Raw genomic sequence first — 22,388 nt, 5'->3', positions numbered from 1 at the left:
CCATCCCCATCCCCTACAGCCCTCCCTGAAATAGACTACGAGACTACACCCCTACCTCGGCAGAGCTTGATTCCCAGGTTCATTGTTTGGGGGGGAAGGGCTCCTTTTCTCCCCTCCTCCATCTCCGTCCCAAGAATCCATTTGCAAAGTGTGCTCAAAAGGCCAAACCAAGAAGCCACCCCCCAAAATCACTTGGCAGCTCCAGGCCCACCCCATTTGCTGCACGTTCCCACCTTTGCATGCACATGGCCCTTGGGCACTCTCCCCTGCACTGTCTGGCCAGTGGCCCCAGCTTTCCAAGTGACCCCCATCATTCTGTAAAGCTGCCCTGGCCTCTGCATTTACAGAGGGAGGCAGAGCTGATCAGCAGTGATTCTACATTAACTTCCAGAGCAGTGGCTGACATGCACGCCCCCCACCTGCCCTGGTGGGACAGTGCCAGTTCTGGCAGCCCTCTGCACAGGGTGTCCAGGAACCGAGTAGGTGCAGCATGTGCATGCCCCTTCCTTGCGAATTGACCACCACAGACATCTAGAAATTGGCATTTATTGAACAAATCACCAGGAATTTACAACCCAAGAACCAATCCACCTGGCTGAATGAGGCCCTGCCCTCTGGGGGTCCTCAACTCCTCCTAGCCCCATGGGGGGTTTAAGGGGAAGAGCTTCATTGAAGAGAGCAAGGGCACATGCCCAGCCACATGGCTGAACCCAACCTCCCAGTCTTTGTACCAGCTGCTCAGTCTGAACAAAGGCTGGGCAAGCACAAGGGCTCATCACAATATTTCAATAAATAATTCCAGTCAGAAATTACCTGCAGTTGTGAATCACCTGCATTTCTCCCCAAGAACTAACTAACTCGGGTCCCCCCAGGAATCAATTCGCCACCTTTCTCCTTGGATCAGCCTGTGGGGGAGGCAGCGGTGGGACATAGCTCAGGTGCAGTTCAGAAGGGCCTTGCCTCGGCCACCTTGGCCTTGGGAAGGAGAGCTGTCTTAGCTGGTGCTGCTTCCAGCTGGGCAGGAAGATCAACACCAGGCAAGGATGGCACAGCATCCCCATTCCCAAAGCCAAGACACCAGCCAGCTCTGCTGCCCCGTATCTGCGGGCACAGCCTATAGTGTCCAAGGGAAGGAGGCTTTGCCATCTCACGAGGCTGCTTCGGGGCTGGCGCTGGAGTTGTTATCCTGGGGGGAGGCTGTGGCGCCCCGGGGGGTCACTTCAATGATGCGCGGCTTGTCGATGATGCGCGCGGTCTGGTTCCCCTTCTCCACGATGCCGATAATCCAGGCTTGGTGCCCCTCCCCATATTTGGGAGACTTGATTTCTGCACAGAAACGGGCAGCCTGCTCCCGGGGCAGGCAGATTAGCAGCCCCCCTGCAGAAAGGGACAGGGCCACTCAAGGGGAAGGGTATCAATTCACCCCCAAACCCAACTACTACATCAGCAGCAGTTATGGGGGGAGGGCTCCAGTTGGCCCCCTGAGCCCTTCCACCATGGGGCAATCCAAGCAGCCAAGAAAGGGATGGAAGCTGTTCCCCAGCCCACACAGTAAGCTTATGGTGGATGCTGTGCAGCATGCACAGCTACCAGGGTGACAGGCGGGCACTGGCCTCTTTGGCCTGGCAGCCAGTCTGGTGGGTAGAGTTGATCAATGTTAGAACAAGAGGGTATCAGATTCCGCTCTGCCAGGTTAGCCCCATGCCTCTCTCTCTCTCTCCCTCCCTCCCAGGCCCCACCATTCTGGTCACCAGTAGCCCCAGGATCAACGCCACTTGTCTTGTCCCAGCTTCACCAAGACACACTCAGCTTCTGAGCTGCAAACTGTTCCAGCAGCCTTCCCTGCCCAGGCCAGATGATATGAGAGCCATTTCCCTATGCCCCTGGCTCACTGCCTACCTGATGTCTCTGGGGATGTCCCCTGCAGCAGCCCAAAGCGGTTCCCACAAGCCTTGCTGATGGCAGCCATCTTGGCAATGATGGGCAGGTTGTGGATGACAAAAGAGACCTCGCTGCGCTGCTGCTTGGCTAGGTTCTGGGCATGTCCTAGGATGCCGAAGCCTGTGATGTCGGTGGCAGCATGAGCGTTGAAAGTGTGCATCAAGCTGGCAGCTGTGGCAGGGGAGGAAAGGCACTTACAAGCTGACCAGAGGTGCTGCATTGCTAACCCCTGTTCCTCTCAGGCCAGAGTCTGGGAGATAAATGCGGGTAGAGGGGTCCCCCAAGGACTCCCTGCCAAGCACCGACCCCCATATCACGCTGCTTAACTTAACTTCTGAGCTCACAAGCAAGGGAGCTGTGACCACTCCGATTACCAGCTCCAGATAGCGACAGGCCCTGCTGCCACCAGCTCGGCCCAGCTACTGCTAGGTGCTACTCCCACCAGCAAGAGTTGCCTACCTGTCCGGTTCAGCATGGCCATACTGAACATAGCTTCCTGGTAGGCCTGCTCCACCTCCTCTTTGGACACCACCAGCTTAATCTTATTCCACCGCTCAAGCTAGAAGAGAAACGAGTAAGAGTCACCCAGGCCTGCATCCCTGGGGGCTTAATAGCCTCCATCTACCACAGAGGGTCCCCAAGCAAGGTCTGTTGCCTATCTTGTGGATGTTCTACCTGCTGGGTGCTAGGATTGGAGGTGGAGGGCCCTCTCCCATAACAGATCCTCAATCCTGACCCCCTTTGCCTCTCCCTGCTGCAGGGTGCTCAAGCATAATAGGGCAATGACAACAGGCGAATACGTACGTTATCCAACCACTGATGAGCGCTGACAGCCACCTGTGTGCCTAGTGGCTTGGTCAGCACCAGCACGTCTCCAGGAACCGCACTGTCTGGCCTGAAATGGAGACATCTGTCAACTGAGAGAATCACACCTGGCTGTGCCCTACAGCCACCGCTATGTTCTGAGGAGCGTGGCTTTTCCATGCTGATCCAAGAGCTCTCCAGAATCAGAGCCCAGATGAATAACGGATGCTGTCTGTTTTGAAACTGCTTCCCTGCAACACTGCCCACTGATTGCATAGTTTCCCGAAGGCACAGACATCTCTCCAGGAGACTGAACTACAAAGCTTTCGACTCAAGAGACCACAGTGGGAAACAGGGGGGCTGGAACCTGAAAACCCAGACAGCTGCCATGCTTATCCTCATATAAAGCATGGTCTCTCAGGGTCTGGATCCAGGGATTGCATAGTGACTGGCATACAGCCTATACTGGGTCAGACCAAAGGTCAGTCTAGCTCAATGTCCTCCCAACAGTGGCCAGTGCCAGGTGCCCCAGAGGGAGTGAACAGAACAGGGAATCATCAAGTGATCCCTCCCCACTCACCATTCCCAGCTTCTGGCAAACAGAGGCTAGGGACACCATCCCTGCTCATCCTGGCTAATAGCCATTGATGGACCTATCCTCCATGAATTCATCTAACTCTTTATTGAACCTCCTTAAAATCCTGCCCTTCACAGGCAAGGAGTTCCACAGATGGACTGTGCGTTGCATGAAGAAATACTTCCTTTTATTTTAAATCTGCTGCCCATTCATTTCATTTGGTGACCCCTAGTTCTTGTGTTATGGGAACAAGTAGGTAACTTTTCCTTATTCACTTTCTCCACACCAGCCATGATTTTATAGAAATCTATTATGGCCCCCTTTCAGTCTCCTCTTTTCTAAGCAGAAAAGTCTCAGTCTTATTAATCTCTCCTCATATGGCAGCTATTACAAACTCCTAACACTTATTCTGCCCTTCTGAGATGAAGTGACCACATCTGCACACAGCATTAAAGATGTGGGCTGTCTTATTCTCTATCCCCTTCTTAATGATTACTAACATTGTTTGCTTTTTGGACTGCTACTGCACACTGGGTGGATATTTTCAAATATATCCACCCAATGTGCAGTAGCACTGTGCATGTCTCAGGTCATCCTGCCCACCGGGCACCTCTGGCACATTAGGCTGCCCCTTGCTCAGTAACTTAGGGTCTAGCATCACCGCTCCTCACTTACATGATGAATTCGTTGGGCTGACACACCACTGTAGCAACACCCCCAACAATGATCCAGGGATTCAACACAGTCTGTCCGCCTGTTACTGATGTCCCACCATCCTCTGCGGCGTCCCGGAAGCCTTTGATTATCAGTGGCATGATCTTTTCACGCTCCTGAAGAGGTGAGAACACAGATCAGGAAACAGCCAGCAGGCTGGCTACTAGTAGCTCAGGGCCCAGTACTCTAGGACAGGGTGTGCTTCAGGGAAGCCAGGGCTGTGAGACAACAGCAAAAGAACAGCAGCTGAGGAACAGGGCTTAGGCTCTGGCAACACTTTGGCATTCACAGAAAGCGAATCGATAGGAGGAATGAAAAAGAATGCTGCTGTGAAGGGCCCACATGCAACAGGACCTGACTGACAATGCAGATGAGCTCACACCTACAGCCAAAGGTCACAAAGCAGAATTTCATCAGGAAATCAGAAGGACTTGAAAGGCTGGAAAATATGCAAATATGGCAGGGCATTCTCCCAGAGTGAGGCAAGAAGGTAAGGAAGCATTTTCAGAACAAAGTGAGGATAAGCAGTCTTGGCAGAATGGAGCTTATTCTGTTTTCTTGAGAGCACACTGGAACAAACAGTACATGGTGGAGATGCTGATCTAGTTCAGCGTCCTAACAGAATGAAGGCAACCCCTTTGACATCAACCACAGTGCTAACTGGGGCTTGACAAATAGGTCTGGGGCCTGGAGCACCGACCGCTGACACAATGGTCAGAGGAGTTATTTACTTTACTGCACAGTGTAACAAGAGCCTCTCTGCTGAGCTGCACCAAGCAGTGGGAGGATGAGACATGCTGTAATTGCAGGGCAACAAACTCAATGCTTTAACGTCAAGGCCAAAATGCCTTGCTCATTTCCACAACTTGGCAAGTGGCTATAGCCACTGACCACCAGGAAATACAAAGGAACGTGGTACTCCAACACAATTTTACATCTTCTCTCCCTGGAGCTGGCAATAACCACAGGGAACCTGCCACGGTGTGTTTTGTTTCCAATTTGAATCACCACATTTCCCTACACTTCTGCATGAGGCGCAGCTGAGCTAAGTGGTGGGTGAGTCTGCTGGAGCACATTGGCAGAGCAGGCACCCTGCTGAGAACAGCTGCCCATGAACCTTGAGGAATGCCTCAGTTCAGTGCTGAGTTCTTCAGTCTGAGACAAGAGAGGTGCACAGGGGCATTGTCCGCCGTCTTCCACCCACACCACAGAGACAATTAACTTGGGGGCACACACTACCACGGCTCCTTGGCTCAGTGAAGGTAAGTGAAATCAATGGATCAGACAGGGCCCTCACAGCAGGAGTGAAGGGGTGGCAGCAAAGAGCTGTTTGGGTGGAACTGGATCTGCATCTCCATGTAAAGCCTGTTCTGTGCATCTGACCCAAGCCTGAGCTTTGTCCTAGAAAAGAGAAGGTGTTGGACTTTATGCTGCTAAATTCATGAGCGCTGTGACATCTAGAGCAGCAGTATGGTTGTAGTCAGCATGCTAGGGCACTGCTGAGCCAAAGCTGTGCTGATAGGCTAATTTGAAATCCCAGCATTAGAAAGTGGAAGTCTAGGCTACCCTATCTCCATGTTCCGGAAAGCAACCAAAGTTCTGTGGTAACAAACATCTGGGGGTTGGTCGTTTCCTTACTTTATTTCTCAGCATACCCATATGTTCCTCCTGCTCACCCCCTTCACTGTCTGCATGATAATCCCTTTGTTGCCCCAGCATCGTCTCCCTACAGTCTTGTTCTCTCTCTTTGGCCTTCTTTTCCACAGAAAGACAGAAAAGGCCCACAGCAGAGTTGTAGAGAGAAAACAGGCCCAGTGAGGGACTAGCAACGCCATGGAGTCTAAACCCCATGCAAAGGTCTTTGACACAGGCGTCAGCCGTGGACTCATACTGACAGGAGATGCTGCCCAGTTATGCCTCTAAGATGCAGGGGAAAGCTCGGTATCCCATCAGGAAGCTTCTCCCCTTCCCTCTCCAACACCAGGGTATTTCAGGGCCCACAGGGCTCTTGCAGGAAGGATAAAGACCTTCCCCACTATCTCCAGGATTGGAACTCAAGGCCTGGAAACTTGAGCTGCACCTTGCAGAGCAGAGGCACTATCAGGTTGCCAGCTCCGGGGCAGCAGCTGTTTCGCTCTATAAACCCTTCTCTGTACAGTTGTAATAATATGGTTTTTCTGTAACCATGATGGAAGGCCTGAAGCCATATTGGCAGTCAGACTGAAGAGCAGCAGCATTAGCTACACGGGGACCAGTAAATCCATTCACGAACTTTTGGAGGACCAGTAATGTTCATTTGCATATTTTCATATTCATTAATCAAATTATGAATATTCAAATAAGTTGTTTCTGGTCCTCCCAAATCTCCCAGTGCCAGCTTTAGCAAAGCTTTTGATATGGTCACCCACAATATTCTTGCCAGCAAGTTAATGAATATGGATTGGATAAATGGGCTGTAAGACAGACAGAAAGCTGGTTAGACCAGGGTTTCCCAAACTTTTTACTTTAATTGGAACCCTTTTTTTTCAGTTCTGCTTTTTGCAGCCCCAAAATATAAACAAATGAAAAACAAACGAAGAAAATACCAGACATATAACATGTCTGGTATTTTCTCGGTAGGTAAGTTGTATTATTTCTAGATGTATCAGTTTGTAGTTTCAAACTGCCTGGCTGGTAAATGTGCTCAGGCTGCATGAGTGTGTCTACCAGCCAGATAGTTCGCAACTAGTCGAGGGGTTTGTGTGGGGGGGGGAGGGGGGGACGACACAGGACAACAGTAGAATCCCTGTGCCAGACTAACTCGTGCTTTGTGGGGGGAAGGGGGGGAGAGGGGAACGGGGTCGGGTCAGTCCCACTCCCTGCAGGCCGATTCATTCCTCCCCTCTGCTCCCCTTGCTACGCCTCTGGCCAGCCCCACTTCCCCCAACCCCCTCCCTGTCAGCCAGTTCTCCCCCGCTTTTCCTCCCAATCTCCCTTGGCCAGCCCCGCTGCCTGCGTCCAGCCCTCCTTCCAGCGGCCACTTCTCCCACCCCACCCACATCTTCCCCGGCCAGCTCCCTGCCCCCAACCTCGCACCCCCCGGCAGCCCTGCTTCCACCAGCCCCTCAATATCCCCAGCCTGCCCTGATTCCCCCGTCCAGTTCTGCTTCCGGTGGCCAGCTCTCCCCTCCTCCCTCACCCCAGAATCCCCTGGCACCTGCACCTTCCCTTAGCCCTGCACCCTCCTGATGCCTCCTTTTCCCCTAATACCCACCCCCTCACCAGTCTCTGCCCCATTCCCCTCCTGCCCCTCTGGGCCCTCACACACAATTTGTTCCATCCTGACTTTCCTCATGCCCACCCCTTCTTTCAAGCTTTCTGCCAGCACCTCCCCCTCCAGCGCCCTTCCCCTCTCCTCTCCCAGCATCCCCCTATCCCCCCCCCCCCACTGACACCTCCCCTCCTGCCCTTTCCCTCATGGTCTGCACTTGGCCCCCTGGCATTTGTCTCTCTCTCCCGCACCCCTGTCCCTTGGTGCCTTTCCCTCCCAAGCCCCTTCTCCTTCCACCCCTTTCTCCACCCCTCTCCTTTCCTCGCCGCTGCACGAGCAAGTTCCCACCTTCTCTTTCCCCGTTGCGGGGCTGGGGTCCGCGCTCAGGCCCCGGAGGTCGAACCCGGAGCCAGCCAGGCCCCGCCACGTGCGGGTTTCAAAACCCCGGGCCGTGACGTCACATCCTCCCCGCCCATGTGCAACGCTGCGCATGGGTGGCAGGCGGCGAGGAGGAGCCGCGCGCGGCAGAGACATCCAGGGACGAGGGGACACTCTGGGGGCGGGGCCGGAGAGGACGCGCGGGGGCGGGGCCCGCTCCAGGCAAAGCTGGGGAGAGACCCAGCTCCACATAGCGCTGGAGCAGGGCCTGGCTCTTAACTCACCGGCACTTCCGGGTGTAGGGGTGCGAGGCCCGATTCGACCAGATGGGTCCATCGGCCTAAGGGCCAGCAGCCACCAGGACCGCTGAGGCCCGGCATTTTTTTTCTGCAGCCCGGTACCGGGCCGCGGACCATAGTTTGGGAAACGCTGGTCTAGAGTCACATACTCACATTCCATCTAAATTGTATTAAAATAGTGTCACACCAAGCTGTGAGAAGGGGATTTTGTCCTGAAAGCTCCCCCACTGTCACCAGATAAAGAAACAGCTCTCAAGATGGGTAAAGAAAACTTAAATAACGTCATTCTGTCTGGCAAGAAACTGCTTATCAATACTTGAGGTTGTGGAATCCTCATTCTATGATTATTGTCATTACACTTTCCTATTGTTTGACTGTGTGATCTCTGGTTTATAACTGTTTCTGTCTGCTGTATAATTAATTTTGCTAGGTGTAAATCAATTAAGGTGGTAGGGTATGATTGGTTAGGTAATTTTGTTATGATTGGTTAGTAAAATTATACTAAAATAATTGGTTATGGTATAGCTAAGCAGGACTCAGGTTTCATTATATAAACTGGGGTCCAAGAAGAAGACCAGGAAGATCGGAAGTAACAGAAGAAGACCAAAGGAAGACCAAGAAGAAGGGGGAAGACCTGGAAGACGAACTCACCTCCGAGACACAGCCTAAGCCCAGAGCTCCCAGGACTCTCCTGCACGACCATGACATGCAGCAGCTAAGATCCAGAAAGACTGATATTGCCTGGCCAAGAGGGAAAGTCTGCCTCTCTCAGGATTGGTGAGCATGTGTATTCTGCTTGTTTGGGAATTATCAATAAATAGAAGATAAGAATATTACTATGTAAGGCTGGCTAAAGATCCTGCCAACCCGAAGGAAGATGCGCCCTGAGCCCTAGGAACTGGGTAAAGGTGTGTCTCCCTAAAGTGTGGAAGGGATAGAGAAATTTGTGCAGGTAACAGTCCTTCCAGCTCTCTTGCCAGAGAGCATCCAATACAGCCTACACCAACAGTGCCAGGATTCTGAGCCCACCCATCACAGCCGAGAAGGCCAGTGACCCCAACACATAGGAGACCTGTCTCCTTGACATCCCAGCCTCACCTCATCAGTCATTTTCTGGCTGACACTCAACAGCATCAGCATATTGTCGCACTCGGTGATGCCCATGGCGTAAAGATCACTCAGCACATTGGCACAGGCAATGCGGCCCTGGAACACAGGCATGCGAGATTACCCCAGGAGCCTACCTTCCCTGCCTCAGGCTCTGAGTCCAGATCACATGTGCTGCTTCCCCACCTCCAACAGGACACGTGTACCCTGTGGGCAGAAAGCCTCCTGGGATCTGAGCCTCAAGATGCCCCCTAGGGCCCATTTCCTGCCCCACTGGCTCTGCACCAAAGCCTGTTCTCTGCAGGGGCCCCATTTCCCAAGCTCCAAGTCACAGTGCACCTCCCATGAGCTCTTCATTGCAAACCAGTCCCTGGCTCTCGCATTACTTGCCCCCTTTCTCTACCCGTCTGGAACCATCGTACCATCATGTAGGGATCCTCAACCAGCGGGTAGAAGAAGTCTGTGGTCTGCACAAGGGAAAGGCCCCCATGCCGGAGGGGGATGACACAGGAATCCATCCCTATGCCTGTGAGCAGGAGATGGAGTTTTTTACACCAGCTCCTACCCCATTCCCATAGAGCCTTCAGCCCCCCCCTGCCTCTCCCCACTGCAACCCCCAGGTCAGCTCTCTCCCCCAGCTCCCAGCCCCCCCGCCTGGTCCCCCAGCTCCGAGCCCCCTCGGCCTCCCTGGTCCCCCAGCTCCCTCAGCCCCCCCCCCCCCGCCCTGGTCCCCTAGCTCCCAGTCCCCCCGGCCTCCCTGGTCCCCCAGCTCCCAGCCCCCCAGGCCTCCCTCGGCCCCCCCGCCCTGGTCCCCCAGCTCCCTGGTCCCCCAGCTCCCTCGGCCCCTCCCCGCCCTGGTCCCCCAGCTCCCTCGGCCCCTCCCCGCCCTGGTCCCCCAGCTCCCTCGGCCTCCCCGGTCCCCCAGCTCCCCCGGCCTGGTCCCCCAGCTCCCCCGGCCTGGTCCCCCAGCTCCCCCGGCCTCCCCGGTCCCCCAGCTCCCCCGCCCTGGTCCCCCAGCTCCCTCGGCCTCCCCGGTCCCCCAGCTCCCAGCCCCCCCGCCCTGGTCCCCCAGCTCCCTCGGCCTCCCCGGTCCCCCTGCTCCCAGCCCCCCCGCCCTGGTCCCCCAGCTCCCCCGGCCTGGTCCCCCAGCTCCCAGCCCCCCCGCCCTGGTCCCCCAGCTCCCCCGGTCCCCCTGCTCCCAGCCCCCCCGCCCTGGTCCCCCAGCTCCCCCGGCCTGGTCCCCCAGCTCCCCCGGCCTCCCCGGTCCCCCAGCTCCCCCGGCCTCCCCGGTCCCCCAGCTCCCCCGCCCTGGTCCCCCAGCTCCCTCGGCCTCCCCGGTCCCCCAGCTCCCAGCCCCCCCGCCCTGGTCCCCCAGCTCCCTCGGCCTCCCCGGTCCCCCTGCTCCCAGCCCCCCCGCCCTGGTCCCCCAGCTCCCCCGGCCTGGTCCCCCAGCTCCCAGCCCCCCCGCCCTGGTCCCCCAGCTCCCCCGGCCTGGTCCCCCAGCTCCCAGCTCCCCCGGTCCCCCTGCTCCCAGCCCCCCCGCCCTGGTCCCCCAGCTCCCCCGGCCTCCCCGGTCCCCCAGCTCCCCCGCCCTGGTCCCCCAGCTCCCTCGGCCTCCCTGGTCCCCCAGCTCCCCCGGTCCCCCTGCTCCCAGCCCCCCCGCCCTGGTCCCCCAGCTCCCCCGGCCTGGTCCCCCAGCTCCCCCGGCCTCCCCGGTCCCCCAGCTCCTCCGGCCCCTTTCTTCACCCCAACATCCCGCCCCCCCGCTCACCCAGCGCGGGCGCTCCCGGCTCGCCCCCCCCGGGCGCGGCCCCGCCCAGCCCCGCCAGGAGCCTGAGCAGCGTCTCCTGCGGGACTTTGCAGCCTCAGCCGCGCAGCTCCCCAAAGCCCGTGAGGCGCCAGCCGGGGGCCAGGCCCAGCGCCTCGGGCGCGAAGGGACGGTAGCCGGGCGGCCCCAGGGTCGCGGCCGGCACGGCTGAGGGGGAGCCAGGCGGCGCCGCCATCTCACAGCCCGAGCGCGTCAAATCTCGCGAGAGCTGAGCGAGCGCGATCACACGAGGACGGGACGCGGCCTGCCGAGATCCCGCGAGAACTGGGCGAGACGGGGCAGAGCTGGGTGAGATCCCGCGAGAACTGGGCGAGACGGGGCAGAGCTGGGTGAGATCCCGCGGGAACTGGGCGAGACGGGGCAGAGCTGGGTGAGATCCCGCGGGAACTGGGCGAGACGGGGCAGAGCTGGGTGAGATCCCGCGGGAACTGGGCGAGACGGGGCAGAGCTGGGTGAGATCCCGCGGGAACTAGGCGAGACGGGGCAGAGCTGGGTGAGATCCCGCGGGAACTAGGCGAGACGGGGCAGAGCTGGGTGAGATCCCGCGGGAACTGGGCGAGACGGGGCAGAGCTGGGTGAGATCCCGCGGGAACTGGGCGAGACGGGGCAGAGCTGGGTGAGATCCCGCGGGAACTAGGCGAGACGGGGCAGAGCTGGGTGAGATCCCGCGGGAACTAGGCGAGACGGGGCAGAGCTGGGTGAGATCCCGCGGGAACTGGGCGAGACGGGGCAGAGCTGGGTGAGATCCCGCGGGAACTGGGCGAGACGGGGCAGAGCTGGGTGAGATCCCGCGGGAACTAGGCGAGACGGGGCAGAGCTGGGTGAGATCCCGCGGGAACTAGGCGAGACGGGGCAGAGCTGGGTGAGATCCCGCGGGAACTGGGCGAGACGGGGCAGAGCTGGGTGAGATCCCGCGGGAACTGGGAGGGGCCCAGAGGCAGCAAGGGGCTGCTAGGAGTCGAGGGTTCGCTCCTAACCCGCCCCTCTGGAACCCAGCGCAGGCGGCTCGGACTCTCCCGCTGTGCGACGAGCGCGGCTGCAGCCCGAGTCCCTGCCTGGTCCTGGGCCAGGCCCCTGCAGTGGCTGGGCAGAGTCCGCAGCGGTGCTCGTGATCGTTGCGTTTTTCATGTGGCTCCTAATCGAATAGTTGATGATATTTCCATCAATTAGTCCAGTGGTCCCCAACCTTTCCAGGTTGTCGGGCGCCAGGGGGCGTGGCCGTTCGCCCGCCAGGCGCCAGGGGCGGGGACACTTGCGCCCCGGGGGCGGCCCCCCCCCCCCATAGCCGCATGCCCGGGGGCGGCGCTCCCCCCGCCCAGCGCCGCATGCCCGGGGCCGGCGCTCCCCCCGCCCAGCAGCACGCGCCCGGGGCCGGCGCTCCCCCCGCCCAGCGCCGCGCGCCCGGGGCCGGCGCTCCCCCCGCCCGGGGCCGGCGCTCCCCCCGCCCAGCGCTGCGCGCCCGGGGCCGGCGCTCCCCCCGCCCAGCGCCGCGCGCCCGGGGCCGGCGCTCCCCCCGCCCAGCGCCGCGCGCCTGGGGCCGGCGCGCCACGCGCCCGGGGCCGGCGCTCCCCCCGCCCAGCCCAGCGCCGCGCGCCCGGGGCCGGCGCTCCCCCCGCCCAGCGCCGCGCGCCCGGGGCCGGCGCTCCCCCCCGCCATGTGCCCGGGGCCAGGCCAGCCCTGAGCACCTGGCGGGCGCATGGAAATGCCCCCGCGGGCGCCATGTTGGGGACCACGGAATTAGTCGATAAGAACTTCTGTGGTCCGCCTTTGAAGTGTACAAGAGCCCTGCCCTGTGCATTTCAAAGGGGAAGCGCCCACCCACTCCCCTGGGAGGAAACCTTTTAAGCAGGCACCCACCAGCACCCCTCAACTAGTGTGTCAACTATCAGATAAACTTTCCCTTATGTGGAGTCAATGAGTCAATTAGTTGCTGTTGATGTGTAATCGACTACACAATTACCGATAAGCCTGGTCTTATCGGTTAGTCCTGTTGACTACTCATACTTCTCTCCTTGCTGCCTCTGTATCAGAGGCAGTAGCATGGGGTGGGGGGAGGTGGGAGCTGGTACGTGCAGGAAGCCAGCTTTCCCCCTTTCAGAAATGCTTTTGAGGCTTTTTGGTCCTAACAGGCTGCCAGCCCACCATCTTGTCTCCCTGCGCCAGGTCGGACAGCACCCATGTGGAACCAGGTAAGCGCCTGGGATGTTCGCCTCCTGGCCGGGAAAAAATCAGAAAATACCACGGGGACGTTTCAGGTGTTGGGTATTTTCTGAATTTTTTTACCGGGCAGGAGGCGAAAATACTGAACTGTCCAGTCAGTACCGGACACGTGGTAACCCTATAGGTGTGGTATCCTGTGTTGCAGTCACCTTTTCCTCTCTAGGGGCTCCCTCCCACCCCACAGTATGAGCCCTCCACAGGTGAGCCTAGCTAGCTCAGTTGGTAGCGCAGCTGGCTTTTTGCTAGGAGGGTCCAGGGTTCAAGTCCCTGCTAGTGCAAGCGAGCTGTTCTCTGTAGGGATGCTGTGCAAGACATTCTCCCCATCCCCTTCCTCTCCTGTTACTTCTTTTCCTCTTCAGGATCTGGCCTTCCCTCCCAAGGCCCATTCCCTGCCTGCCTCTCAGCAGGCTACTTCCAGACACGCTCACTGGCCTCCCACTCTGCAGGCACGAGGCTCTCAGGGCCAGAAGCTCAGCCCTGCTGTAGAGCAAGAACCGGGCTGGCCAGATACCAGACGGAGGCCTGCAGTGAGGGAGGCCAAAAGAGAACTTCTGCCATTGAGGCTTCAGATCGAAGGGACGCCCCTCCCCCCCTTGGCACTCCTGTTCCCAGACTCAGAAGGGGGATCTCTTGGATTCATTGCATCTTTTTGCACCATCCAGAGAAGGAGTCTGAGGGGGAAATCTCGCTCCCCTGGGGTACAGAGCCCCCAGAAGGGTTCGAGGCCGGAGGTCAAATCAGTGAGGCAGGAGAGAACCCTAGAAGAGAAAACTTTATGATGCATGCATGCAGGCTGTCACTTCCAAGAGTGAAGCAGCAGCCCTGACAGACAGATTCAGGTATCCTATATACAGAATGCTTAGACAGTTCAGTTGTGGATTGTTCTTCTTTAACATATCAAAGTCTCAGCAGAAGTACTCTGAGACTTCTGTTCACCCCAGGAGTGCTAGAAGTAAGTTTTTACAGTACAAAGCCACATGAGAACTTGAGTGGAGGAGTCTACAAGGCAAACTGTGACAAAGATAAGAGTTTACATGATAATTTGTGACAGACTAGGAGTATCCATGAATTTGAGATAGTCATTCATAAGGGTCTTTGATTAGAGTTAATTTGATTTCACTTTGATACAGGGAGAGAGGCCTGGAAAACTTTTTAACCCTTACAGCAGTTTTCTTTTAGAAAGTTATGATTTCTGCACAGTCCCCCCTTAGACACAATTGGAGTTATTTGATTTTCCCCACAATTCCCCCCTTTAATACTCCTATTGGAGTATTACTCAAAGTTTATTCTGGACATTCTTAGGTATTCTTCTTTTGCTAGGATGAAGTCTCATCTTAGAGGGAGGTTTTTCTTTATCTGCTGGGTAAATGACCCACTGCCCATTCAACCCCAGATCTTTACCAGTGCCAATTTTGCTTTCAAAACACAATGGAAACATAGTCCCTGATGGATGTAATGCTTGAGTAAGGGGAATCTCTGAGGCAATCAGATTTTTATGCCAAATCTGCCTGTTCCCCCCCATGACTATGTACTTCTGGCACAGTGTTATCATTCTGGGCATCTACCCACTCCCGCTCTCCTGTAGAGTACTGACTACCAGTAAATCTGAATTTTAGGGGTCTGGTCCACAGGGAGGCAGGAGTTGGGATAAACTGCAATGGTAAAAGGCCTTCAGAGCCTATTATAAGCTGTTCACATATCCAACAGTCACTTGTATTGGTGAGGGACACAACCTTTTGCAGGGCTTCCCAATAAGGGTGGGGAAAGTTATACACTAAGGCTATTCTGACTACTAAAAGAAGGAAAACAATCCTCATCCTATTATAGTATCTTAAATTTCTAAAGTAGAAAGGATAATAATAATAATATAGTAATTATCTAGCAACTAGCAAAGCAGTCTTTTAACTAAACTTAATCAGTTAGTATTGTTTGGCTTGCCTCTGCAGGCACTCTTCGAGATTTCGTAGTCTCTTAGTTCACTCAATACTGGAATGGATTTCCCTTTGTGAGAGCTACAGGGCGCCAGGCTCACCTGTAGGTCTTTGCTGGTACAGTCCTACCTCTCAGGTTGTACCTCGAAGCTCCTGGTGGAGGCCGGTTTGGTAACAGTCTGGTTTGAGAGTCTGCCGCCTCGGTCCGCTGAACCTCGTCCTCAGGTGATTCCTCCAGGGAGGGGTCCTGGGTGACGGGGTCAATCAGCTCTGTTGGATCTGCAGTTCGGCATACATGACTTGCGTGGATCCACGAGGGGCCCTCCTTCACCTTTACTGCTGTGTGGGTGATGAACAGCAATTGGAACGGTCCTTTCCACTGGGCTGTCAGGGAATTCTTTCTGCGATGTCCCTTCACGAACACGTAGTCGCCTGGTTGGATGTTGTGGCACGGTACATCAGTAGGTACTGGGAGGGCTTCCTTTACCTGCAGGTTCAAGCTCTCCTAACCGTCATTTTATGTCTAGGTTTCTTCTTTCTGTGTGGCTGCTAGCCTGTGGGCCTCCTGCAACATTAAACTGCTTACAAATCACACATGAATTAGATATTCTTGACAGCTTCTAGGTGCACGCCTGGGGCGTACCATTGTTTTAGGATCTGTGAGGCCACCCCCCTTTTGCTCATGTGTGTCATTTGATGAGACACCTGAGCAAGCTGCCGTGTGAGAGATTTTTGGGGCGACTGGGCAGCCAGCTGGGGATAAGGAGCAGCCTGCTTTTTCCCAAAGGTTTTTCTCTGCAGGTTGAGCAGCTTGCTGTGGTTCTATCAGGTGCTGCAAAGAAACAGGGAGGGAAAGAGAGACCAGAATCTGAAAGGGAGCCAGAGGTCCATGTTCTGCTGCATGTCTGGCGGCTGCATCAGCATTCCCATTACCCAGAGAAACAGGATCAGTGGCACCTGTGTGGGCCGGGCAATGGGTAATAGAGAGGGATGTGGGTAGCTGAATAGCATCAAGGAGTTGGGAAATAAGGGGACCATGAGAGATAGCAGAGCCAGAAGAGGTAAGGAAACCTCGTTGTTTCCAAATTTTTCCTGTGGCATGACAGACAGAGAAAGCATACTTTGAATCAGTATAAATGGCAGCAGACTGTCTGGACGCTAAAAGGCAAGCACGAATTAAAGCGATGAGCTCAGCAGCCTGAGCTGATTTTGATTCCTGGAAGAGAAAAGGCCTCTAAAACATCATTATCTGAGACCACTGCATATCCAGCCTTTAGTATACCAACTGCATTTCTTTTACATGAGCCATCAGTGTACAATACAAGATTTGCATTTTCCAGCGGTTGATCAGACAAATTTTTGGGGAGGTTTTACACAGTGCTCAAGCAATTCTTCACAGTTATGGGTATGTGCTTTACCATTAGAGGGTAAAGGAGAAAAAGTAGCTGGGTTAAGTACATTACATCTTTGAATTACCACATTTGGGGAAGAGAGGATAACATTCTCATACAGGGTTTGTCTCTGAACAGATAGGTGCTGGGTGCAGTGTTGCTGTAAGAGAGCAGAGACAGCATGAGGGACCTGTAAGATAATGCTGTGGCCTAATGTGACAGGTTGGGCCTTTTTAAAGTAATTCAGCAGCAGCTGCAACTGCCCTCAGACAAAGTGGGAACCCACGGGCTACTGAGTCCAGTGTTGTAGAAAAATAAGCTACTGGACGAGGTGTGGGTCCAAGGGGTTGACAGAGAGCTCCAGCTGCAATTCCATCCTGTTCATGACAAAACAGAGTAAAAGGCTTGCTATAATTAGATAAGCCCACTGTGCAGAAGAGTTTTAAGGGAAAGGAAAGCAGATTCACATTCTGGGGACCAGGTCACTGGGTCAGGAGCTAAGTCTAAGAGTAGAATAGTAAGGGGTCTGGTGAGTCCAGAAAAATTAGGAATCCATTGTCTGCAATATCCTGCAGTACCCAGAAATTTGTGTACCTGACTTTGGTGAAAGGGTGAGGAATGGAAAAAACATGTGAGATTCGCTCAGGTGTTAACTGGTGGCCATCTCCTGAAAGTAAATGTCCTTAAGTACTGAACTCTTTGTTTTACAAACTGCAATTTGGCTTTGGAAGCCTTGTGACCCTTATTAGCAAGACACTTTAACACATATGAGGTATCAGTTTTACATCTTTCCTTAGTTTTACTAGCAATTAGCACATCATCAACATACTGAACTAACACAGAACTGCAGGGAAGAGAGATAGAATTAAGGTCAGCTTTTTTAAAAACTGAGAAAACAGAGTAGGGCTTTTACAATAACTTTACAAAAACATGTCCAGGTTAATTGATGACCCTGAAAGGAAAAGGCAAAGAGAAATTGGGAATTCTTATGCACTGGAATAGAAAAGAAGGCAGAACATAAATCTATTACAGAAAACCAGGTTACGTACTACTGGAAATCTAAGGATTACAAACTTATTAATGGCTCTTAGGTCTTCTACAAATCTATAGATTTGCTTTTTCACAGGTAGTATAGGTGTATTACATGGTGAAGTTGTATAAACAAGTATCCCTTGTTTAAGGAGGGAGAGATTACAGGCTTAATGCCCTCTTGTGCCTCCCTAGCCAATAGATACAGGGCTACCCTTGGGAAAGGCTTGTTGTGTCTGTATGTTATTTGCACTGGTGTTGCAGAGGCTAGCAACCCCACTTCATTCACATGGGCTGCCCACAATGTCTCTGGGACATCTGAGAGGTCCAGGAGGGGTGTGGCAGGCCCTGAGGTCACAGGGAGCGGGTCCGCCAAGAAATCCCACCCTGGGTGGGTAGAGGGGAAGGGAAGCAGTGCATGCTGGGAGATGTAGTCTTTCCTCGGGCCGCTAGGCTCCACAGGTCACTACGGCCCCCATGACACCACAGGAGTTGTAGTGTCTTCCGGACTGCGTTTCCCGTCAGCCCCTGCGGCTCCATAGCCCCAAGGGAGTCGTGGCGTTTCCTGGCCTAGGTGCTGTGGTATTGGAGTGTGGCAGCGTAGAGAGGGGGCGGGATACCCACCAATGGCACTGCTCCCAGAGAGTCTCTCCCATCGTAGAGATGCCAGAGTGGTTCCCCCCACCTTGCTAGGACCCAGAGCCTTGTCCCAGGCAGTGCCCCACCCCCTCATGCATAGAAGGTGAGATTTGGCCCCTCCTCCCCCCCACCTCCTTGCTACCTGTGGGTGCCGAGGGCTGCCGAAACGTAACTGGCACACGTGGCACCCTTGTGGTGTCCTGAGACCGAGGGGCCGCTCTCCCCCCACCCAGCATCTCCCTGTTTCCTGGCTGAAGAATTCAGTAGCACAAGCGGGTGGAGATGGTCCCCTCCAGCCACGTGTAGTGGCCACAATACAGAGTGGGAATGAGGTAAGATCCCAAGGTCCTTGCTCAAGACAAGGATCCATTTACCCACGGAGTGAAAATCCTGCAGGGGCCTTGTGGTTTCACCCATGGTCTTTTAGGAGAGAGCTGGAGAGGATTTAACTTGCTGCTACTGCAGTGCAACAGTGTGGATTTGCTTTCCCAGGCATTTGACTAATGAAAATAGGAAACACATGCCCAGTGCCGGATATAGTGACTGTACAGTGATTACTAATTTAGTTTCCTTACTTAGCACTGAAATTGGATAGATTCTTGTACCAACCTCAGGTAAAGTATGAGAACTGTGTTCAGTTGGGAGTCTGAAGGTGCATGGTTGCAACAATCCTACTTAAAAAATCACCCCCTATTTATAATGAATAGAGCTAGAGCCACGTCACAAACACTCTAACCCTGCACAGCAAGTAGAGAGAGTACAGGATGAGCTGGGCATCCATCCACTTCAGGCTGCAGGCTGTTTGGAAAGGGGTGGTTTAGGTCTCTTCTCCTTTGCCATCAGACATCACTGTGGCATCTCTCAGGGCACACAGGGTAGAATACAACTTCTACGATGTGTTCTACTTATGCCAGCGTGCCCAGTGCAATACGCAGTAGAGGTTTCATGTCCTTTTCCTTATTTGTAATTCCTTACCTCACCACAATGTTGGGATGCTTTTCCCTAAATTCTTAATCCTTTTACCTCACTCTCATTAGCAGTAGAAGTCAGTCAGTTACCATGGCACTCTTGTTGTTAGGGAAAGGGACATCAGCAGATGCCTAACTCCTTTGTTTCCAGAAGCTTCAGAGGGTAGCCGAGTTAGTCTGTTACAGAAAAAAAACAACAAATGATCTGGTAGCACTTTATAGACCAACAAAACATGTACATGGTATCATGAGCTTTTGTGGGCTCATGATACCATGTACATGTTTTAGCAAAATGCAGGACAATGTAGCACTTTAAAGACTAACAAGATGGTTTATTAGATGATGAGCTTTCGTGGGCCAGACCCACTTCCTCAGATCAAATAGTGGAAGAAAGTAGTCACAACCATATATACCAAAGGATACAATTAAAAAAAATGAACAAATATGAAAAGGACAAATCACATTGCAGAACAGAAGGGGGATGCGGGGGGGGTGGGAAGGGGGAGGAAGGAAGGTAAGTGTCTGTGAATTGCTGATATTAAAGGTAGGGAGAGTGGGATGTTTGTGAGTTAATGGTATTACAGGTGATAATTGGGGAAACTCTTGGTAATGGGTGAGAAAGTTCAACGTCTTGTTAAGTCCTTGTTGGCAAGTGTCGAATTTTAACATGAATGACAGTTCAGAGGATTCCCTTTCAAGTGCAGATGTAAAAGGTCTTTGTAGCAGAATGCAGGTGGCTAAGTCATTTAGAGAGTGTCCTTTCTGGTTAAAGTGGCAAGAAACTGTTTTCTCTTTGTACATGTTTTGTTAGTCTATAAAGTGCTACCAGACCATTTGTTGTTTTTTTCCCTTCTTTTATTTCCAGATGCTATGAACTAGCATCCCATGGCTACCTGTCACCTCTTCAGTCATTTCAGCATTTTAGTGTTTAAGATGGTATTATCTTGGGATCTTTTTAGTTATTACTTATGCTTAAGGCTTTTTACGCCTTGTGTCTTTATTTGGCTCAAGTACTGTCTTACTGGCTCATTGCATTATTGCCTTAATTTATATCTAAGTGTAACCCTTCTGCCGGGTAGGCCTGGCAGTAACCAGGGCTGGGTTCAATATCTTGGGGTCAATCTCACAAAGAACCGGCTCGAGCCCCCACCCAGTAATCTGGGAAATTCACGCACCCCTGGGTGCCTCTGAGAGGCAATGCTTCCCCACTTGCAAGCACTGAGTCTGAGTGTAGGAAAGGAACATTTAATGAAACAGAGAATTCATACGGCATTAACTTGGGGAAAATGCCACAGAGTTCATAACCCAAACATGAGCCAAGCCCCCACCCCAGCCAAGAATTGTCCGAAGTCCAAAAAAAGTCTCTGTCCCTGGTCGGTGCCACCCAGAGTCTCAAAGTTCACCCGCAGGGTTTCACCTCCCAACCTGGGTAGAAATGGGGGTGGGGGGATAGATAGGGGGCACCTTATATGAAACTCCACCAGCTGTCTCGTCCCACACCTCTGGACACTCCGCTGGGCACCTGCTGCCACTCCTTGTCTGCCGCTGGTCCACACCACGCTGCTGATGGCCGCTCCTCGCCTGCTGTCGCTCCACGCCACACCGCTGATGGCCGCTCCTCGCCTGCCGCCGCTCCACGCCACGCCGCTGATGGCCGCTCCACACCACGCCGCTGGTCGCCGCCACTTCACTGGCTGCAATAGGTCTGGCTCTCAGCCCAACCAGAGATTTCAGCTCTCAGTGATTTCAACTCTTTAGCCACCAGCTGGGCTGCCAAATGAATCCAGCTTTCACTGGACTAGTAAGAGAAAAGACTTCTCAGGGAGTCTGCTTTAGGTCTGTCCTTAAAACAAAGGGGGAAAAGTGCAGGCTGGGCTAGTCTTATAGCTCACACCTGGCAGGCTGACTCAAGTCCTTTAACCCTTTACCCCAGCTCAGTTCACTCAACTCTGGAAGAGGGGAGGCTTGTTCTTCCGAGACCTCTTACCATAATGGTGGTGTCTCTCCTGCAAGCACTGGTGGCATGTTTTACAGTTCCCACATTTAGGGGTAGCATGATTAGTTACCCCCACAACAGTCCCAAATTATATACAATTCTCCACATTCCATTCCAACACTGACCCTCTATCAGCCCAGGCTGAATGGGATTTTTACATAGCCACACCTCAGAATCTGCCATTTGGAAGTACCCCTTCCCTCCCACCCCCCTTTGCTGCCTCTATTTTATAGAGGCAGCAAGGTGGGGGGGATTGACTAGTGGACATTACTGTCCGATAAGCAAATGCTTATCAGATACAGCCGGTCCCTGAGTTGCGAATGGTTGACTTACGACCGTTCGCCGTTACAACCAAAGCTGTTGTAAATGGCGGACCCCGAGTTACGAACGCAATCCGTGCTTACGAACAGCGCAGTCGCATGTAACTTTATGGGGTCCGACTTATGAACGAACCAAGTTACGACCAATTGCTTGGTCCATAACCAGTTCATAAGTCGGGAAGAGGCTGTAGTTGACTAGTCTTCAACATCCTTAGAATGGAGATCAACTAGAAAACATTGCCAGGCAGAGTGTTGGTTCAGTGACGCCAAGGCTACGTCTACACCGGCATGATTTAGCGCAAATACTCTTTAACGCAAGAGTTTTTACGTTAAAGTATTTGAGTAAGAGAGCATCTACACTGGCATGTGCCGTTGCGCAAGGGCATCCATGCCAGTGTAGATGCTTTCTTGTGCAAGAAAGCTCTGATGGCCATTTTAAACATTGGGCTTTCTTGTGCTAGAATGTATGTTGCCTGTCTACACTGACCTCTTGCGCAAGAACAGTTGCGCAAGAGGGCTTATCCCTGAGCGGGAGTGTCAGAGTATTTGCACAAGAAGCACTGATTTTATACATTAAAACGTCAGTGTTCTTGTGCAAGTACTCGTGGCCAGTGTAGACAGGCAGCAAAATCTTGCCAATGTAGACACAGCCCAACAGTAGCGTGTGGATACAGACACAAACCTGCCCCTTGCTCTAGGGGCCAAGCAAGCAGGGCCATGCACACACTTGCAGACCCAGACCCAGGCCTGGCCTGAGGAGTGCGCAGAGAGGGTGTGTGACAGTCAGACAGTGCCATGGCAGCGCATTTCTGCATGTGAGCATTTGGCGTGGTGTGTAGCTTTTGCACGGGCATGTGTGGATGACGAGTTCCAGTCAGACGGTGTCCTGGCAGCAGTGCCAGGCGGATACTCAGGTCCCACTACTGGAGAGCGACACCCCCTCCCATTCCCAGCAGGAGCCTAAAATGGCCCAGACAGTCTGAGAGGGCCAGAGGG

General features: G+C 54.1%; 1 protein-coding gene across 3 annotated transcripts; it reads right to left on the bottom strand.

Moving 5' to 3' along the window:
• Positions 1-530: 530 nt before the first annotated feature.
• LOC102444856 (selenide, water dikinase 2) lies at positions 531-11,113 on the bottom strand. 3 transcript variants are annotated; one of them, XM_075916583.1, is made up of 8 exons: positions 10,842-11,113; positions 9,493-9,596; positions 9,062-9,169; positions 3,998-4,152; positions 2,746-2,836; positions 2,401-2,500; positions 1,900-2,112; positions 531-1,345 (listed from the first exon to the last, which is right to left on the bottom strand). In XM_075916583.1, the coding sequence occupies exons 1-8, from the start codon at positions 11,071-11,073 to the stop codon at positions 1,221-1,223; spliced, it is 1,128 nt and encodes a 375-aa protein (XP_075772698.1). In that variant the 5' UTR covers positions 11,074-11,113; the 3' UTR covers positions 531-1,220. The 3 variants fall into 3 exon arrangements, with proteins under 3 accessions (XP_075772698.1, XP_075772696.1, XP_075772699.1); XM_075916581.1 differs by having other exon boundaries at positions 531-1,377; positions 10,842-11,112; XM_075916584.1 differs by lacking the exon at positions 9,062-9,169 and having other exon boundaries at positions 531-1,377.
• Between the last annotated feature and the right edge of the window lie 11,275 nt (positions 11,114-22,388).

This window comes from Pelodiscus sinensis, unplaced genomic scaffold (assembly GCF_049634645.1).
Source record: "Pelodiscus sinensis isolate JC-2024 unplaced genomic scaffold, ASM4963464v1 ctg145, whole genome shotgun sequence".
In the NCBI taxonomy this organism is placed as follows: domain Eukaryota; kingdom Metazoa; phylum Chordata; order Testudines; family Trionychidae; genus Pelodiscus; species Pelodiscus sinensis.
Note: the sequence above shows the minus strand (reverse complement) of the source record. Positions and strands in the feature narration are given on the sequence as shown.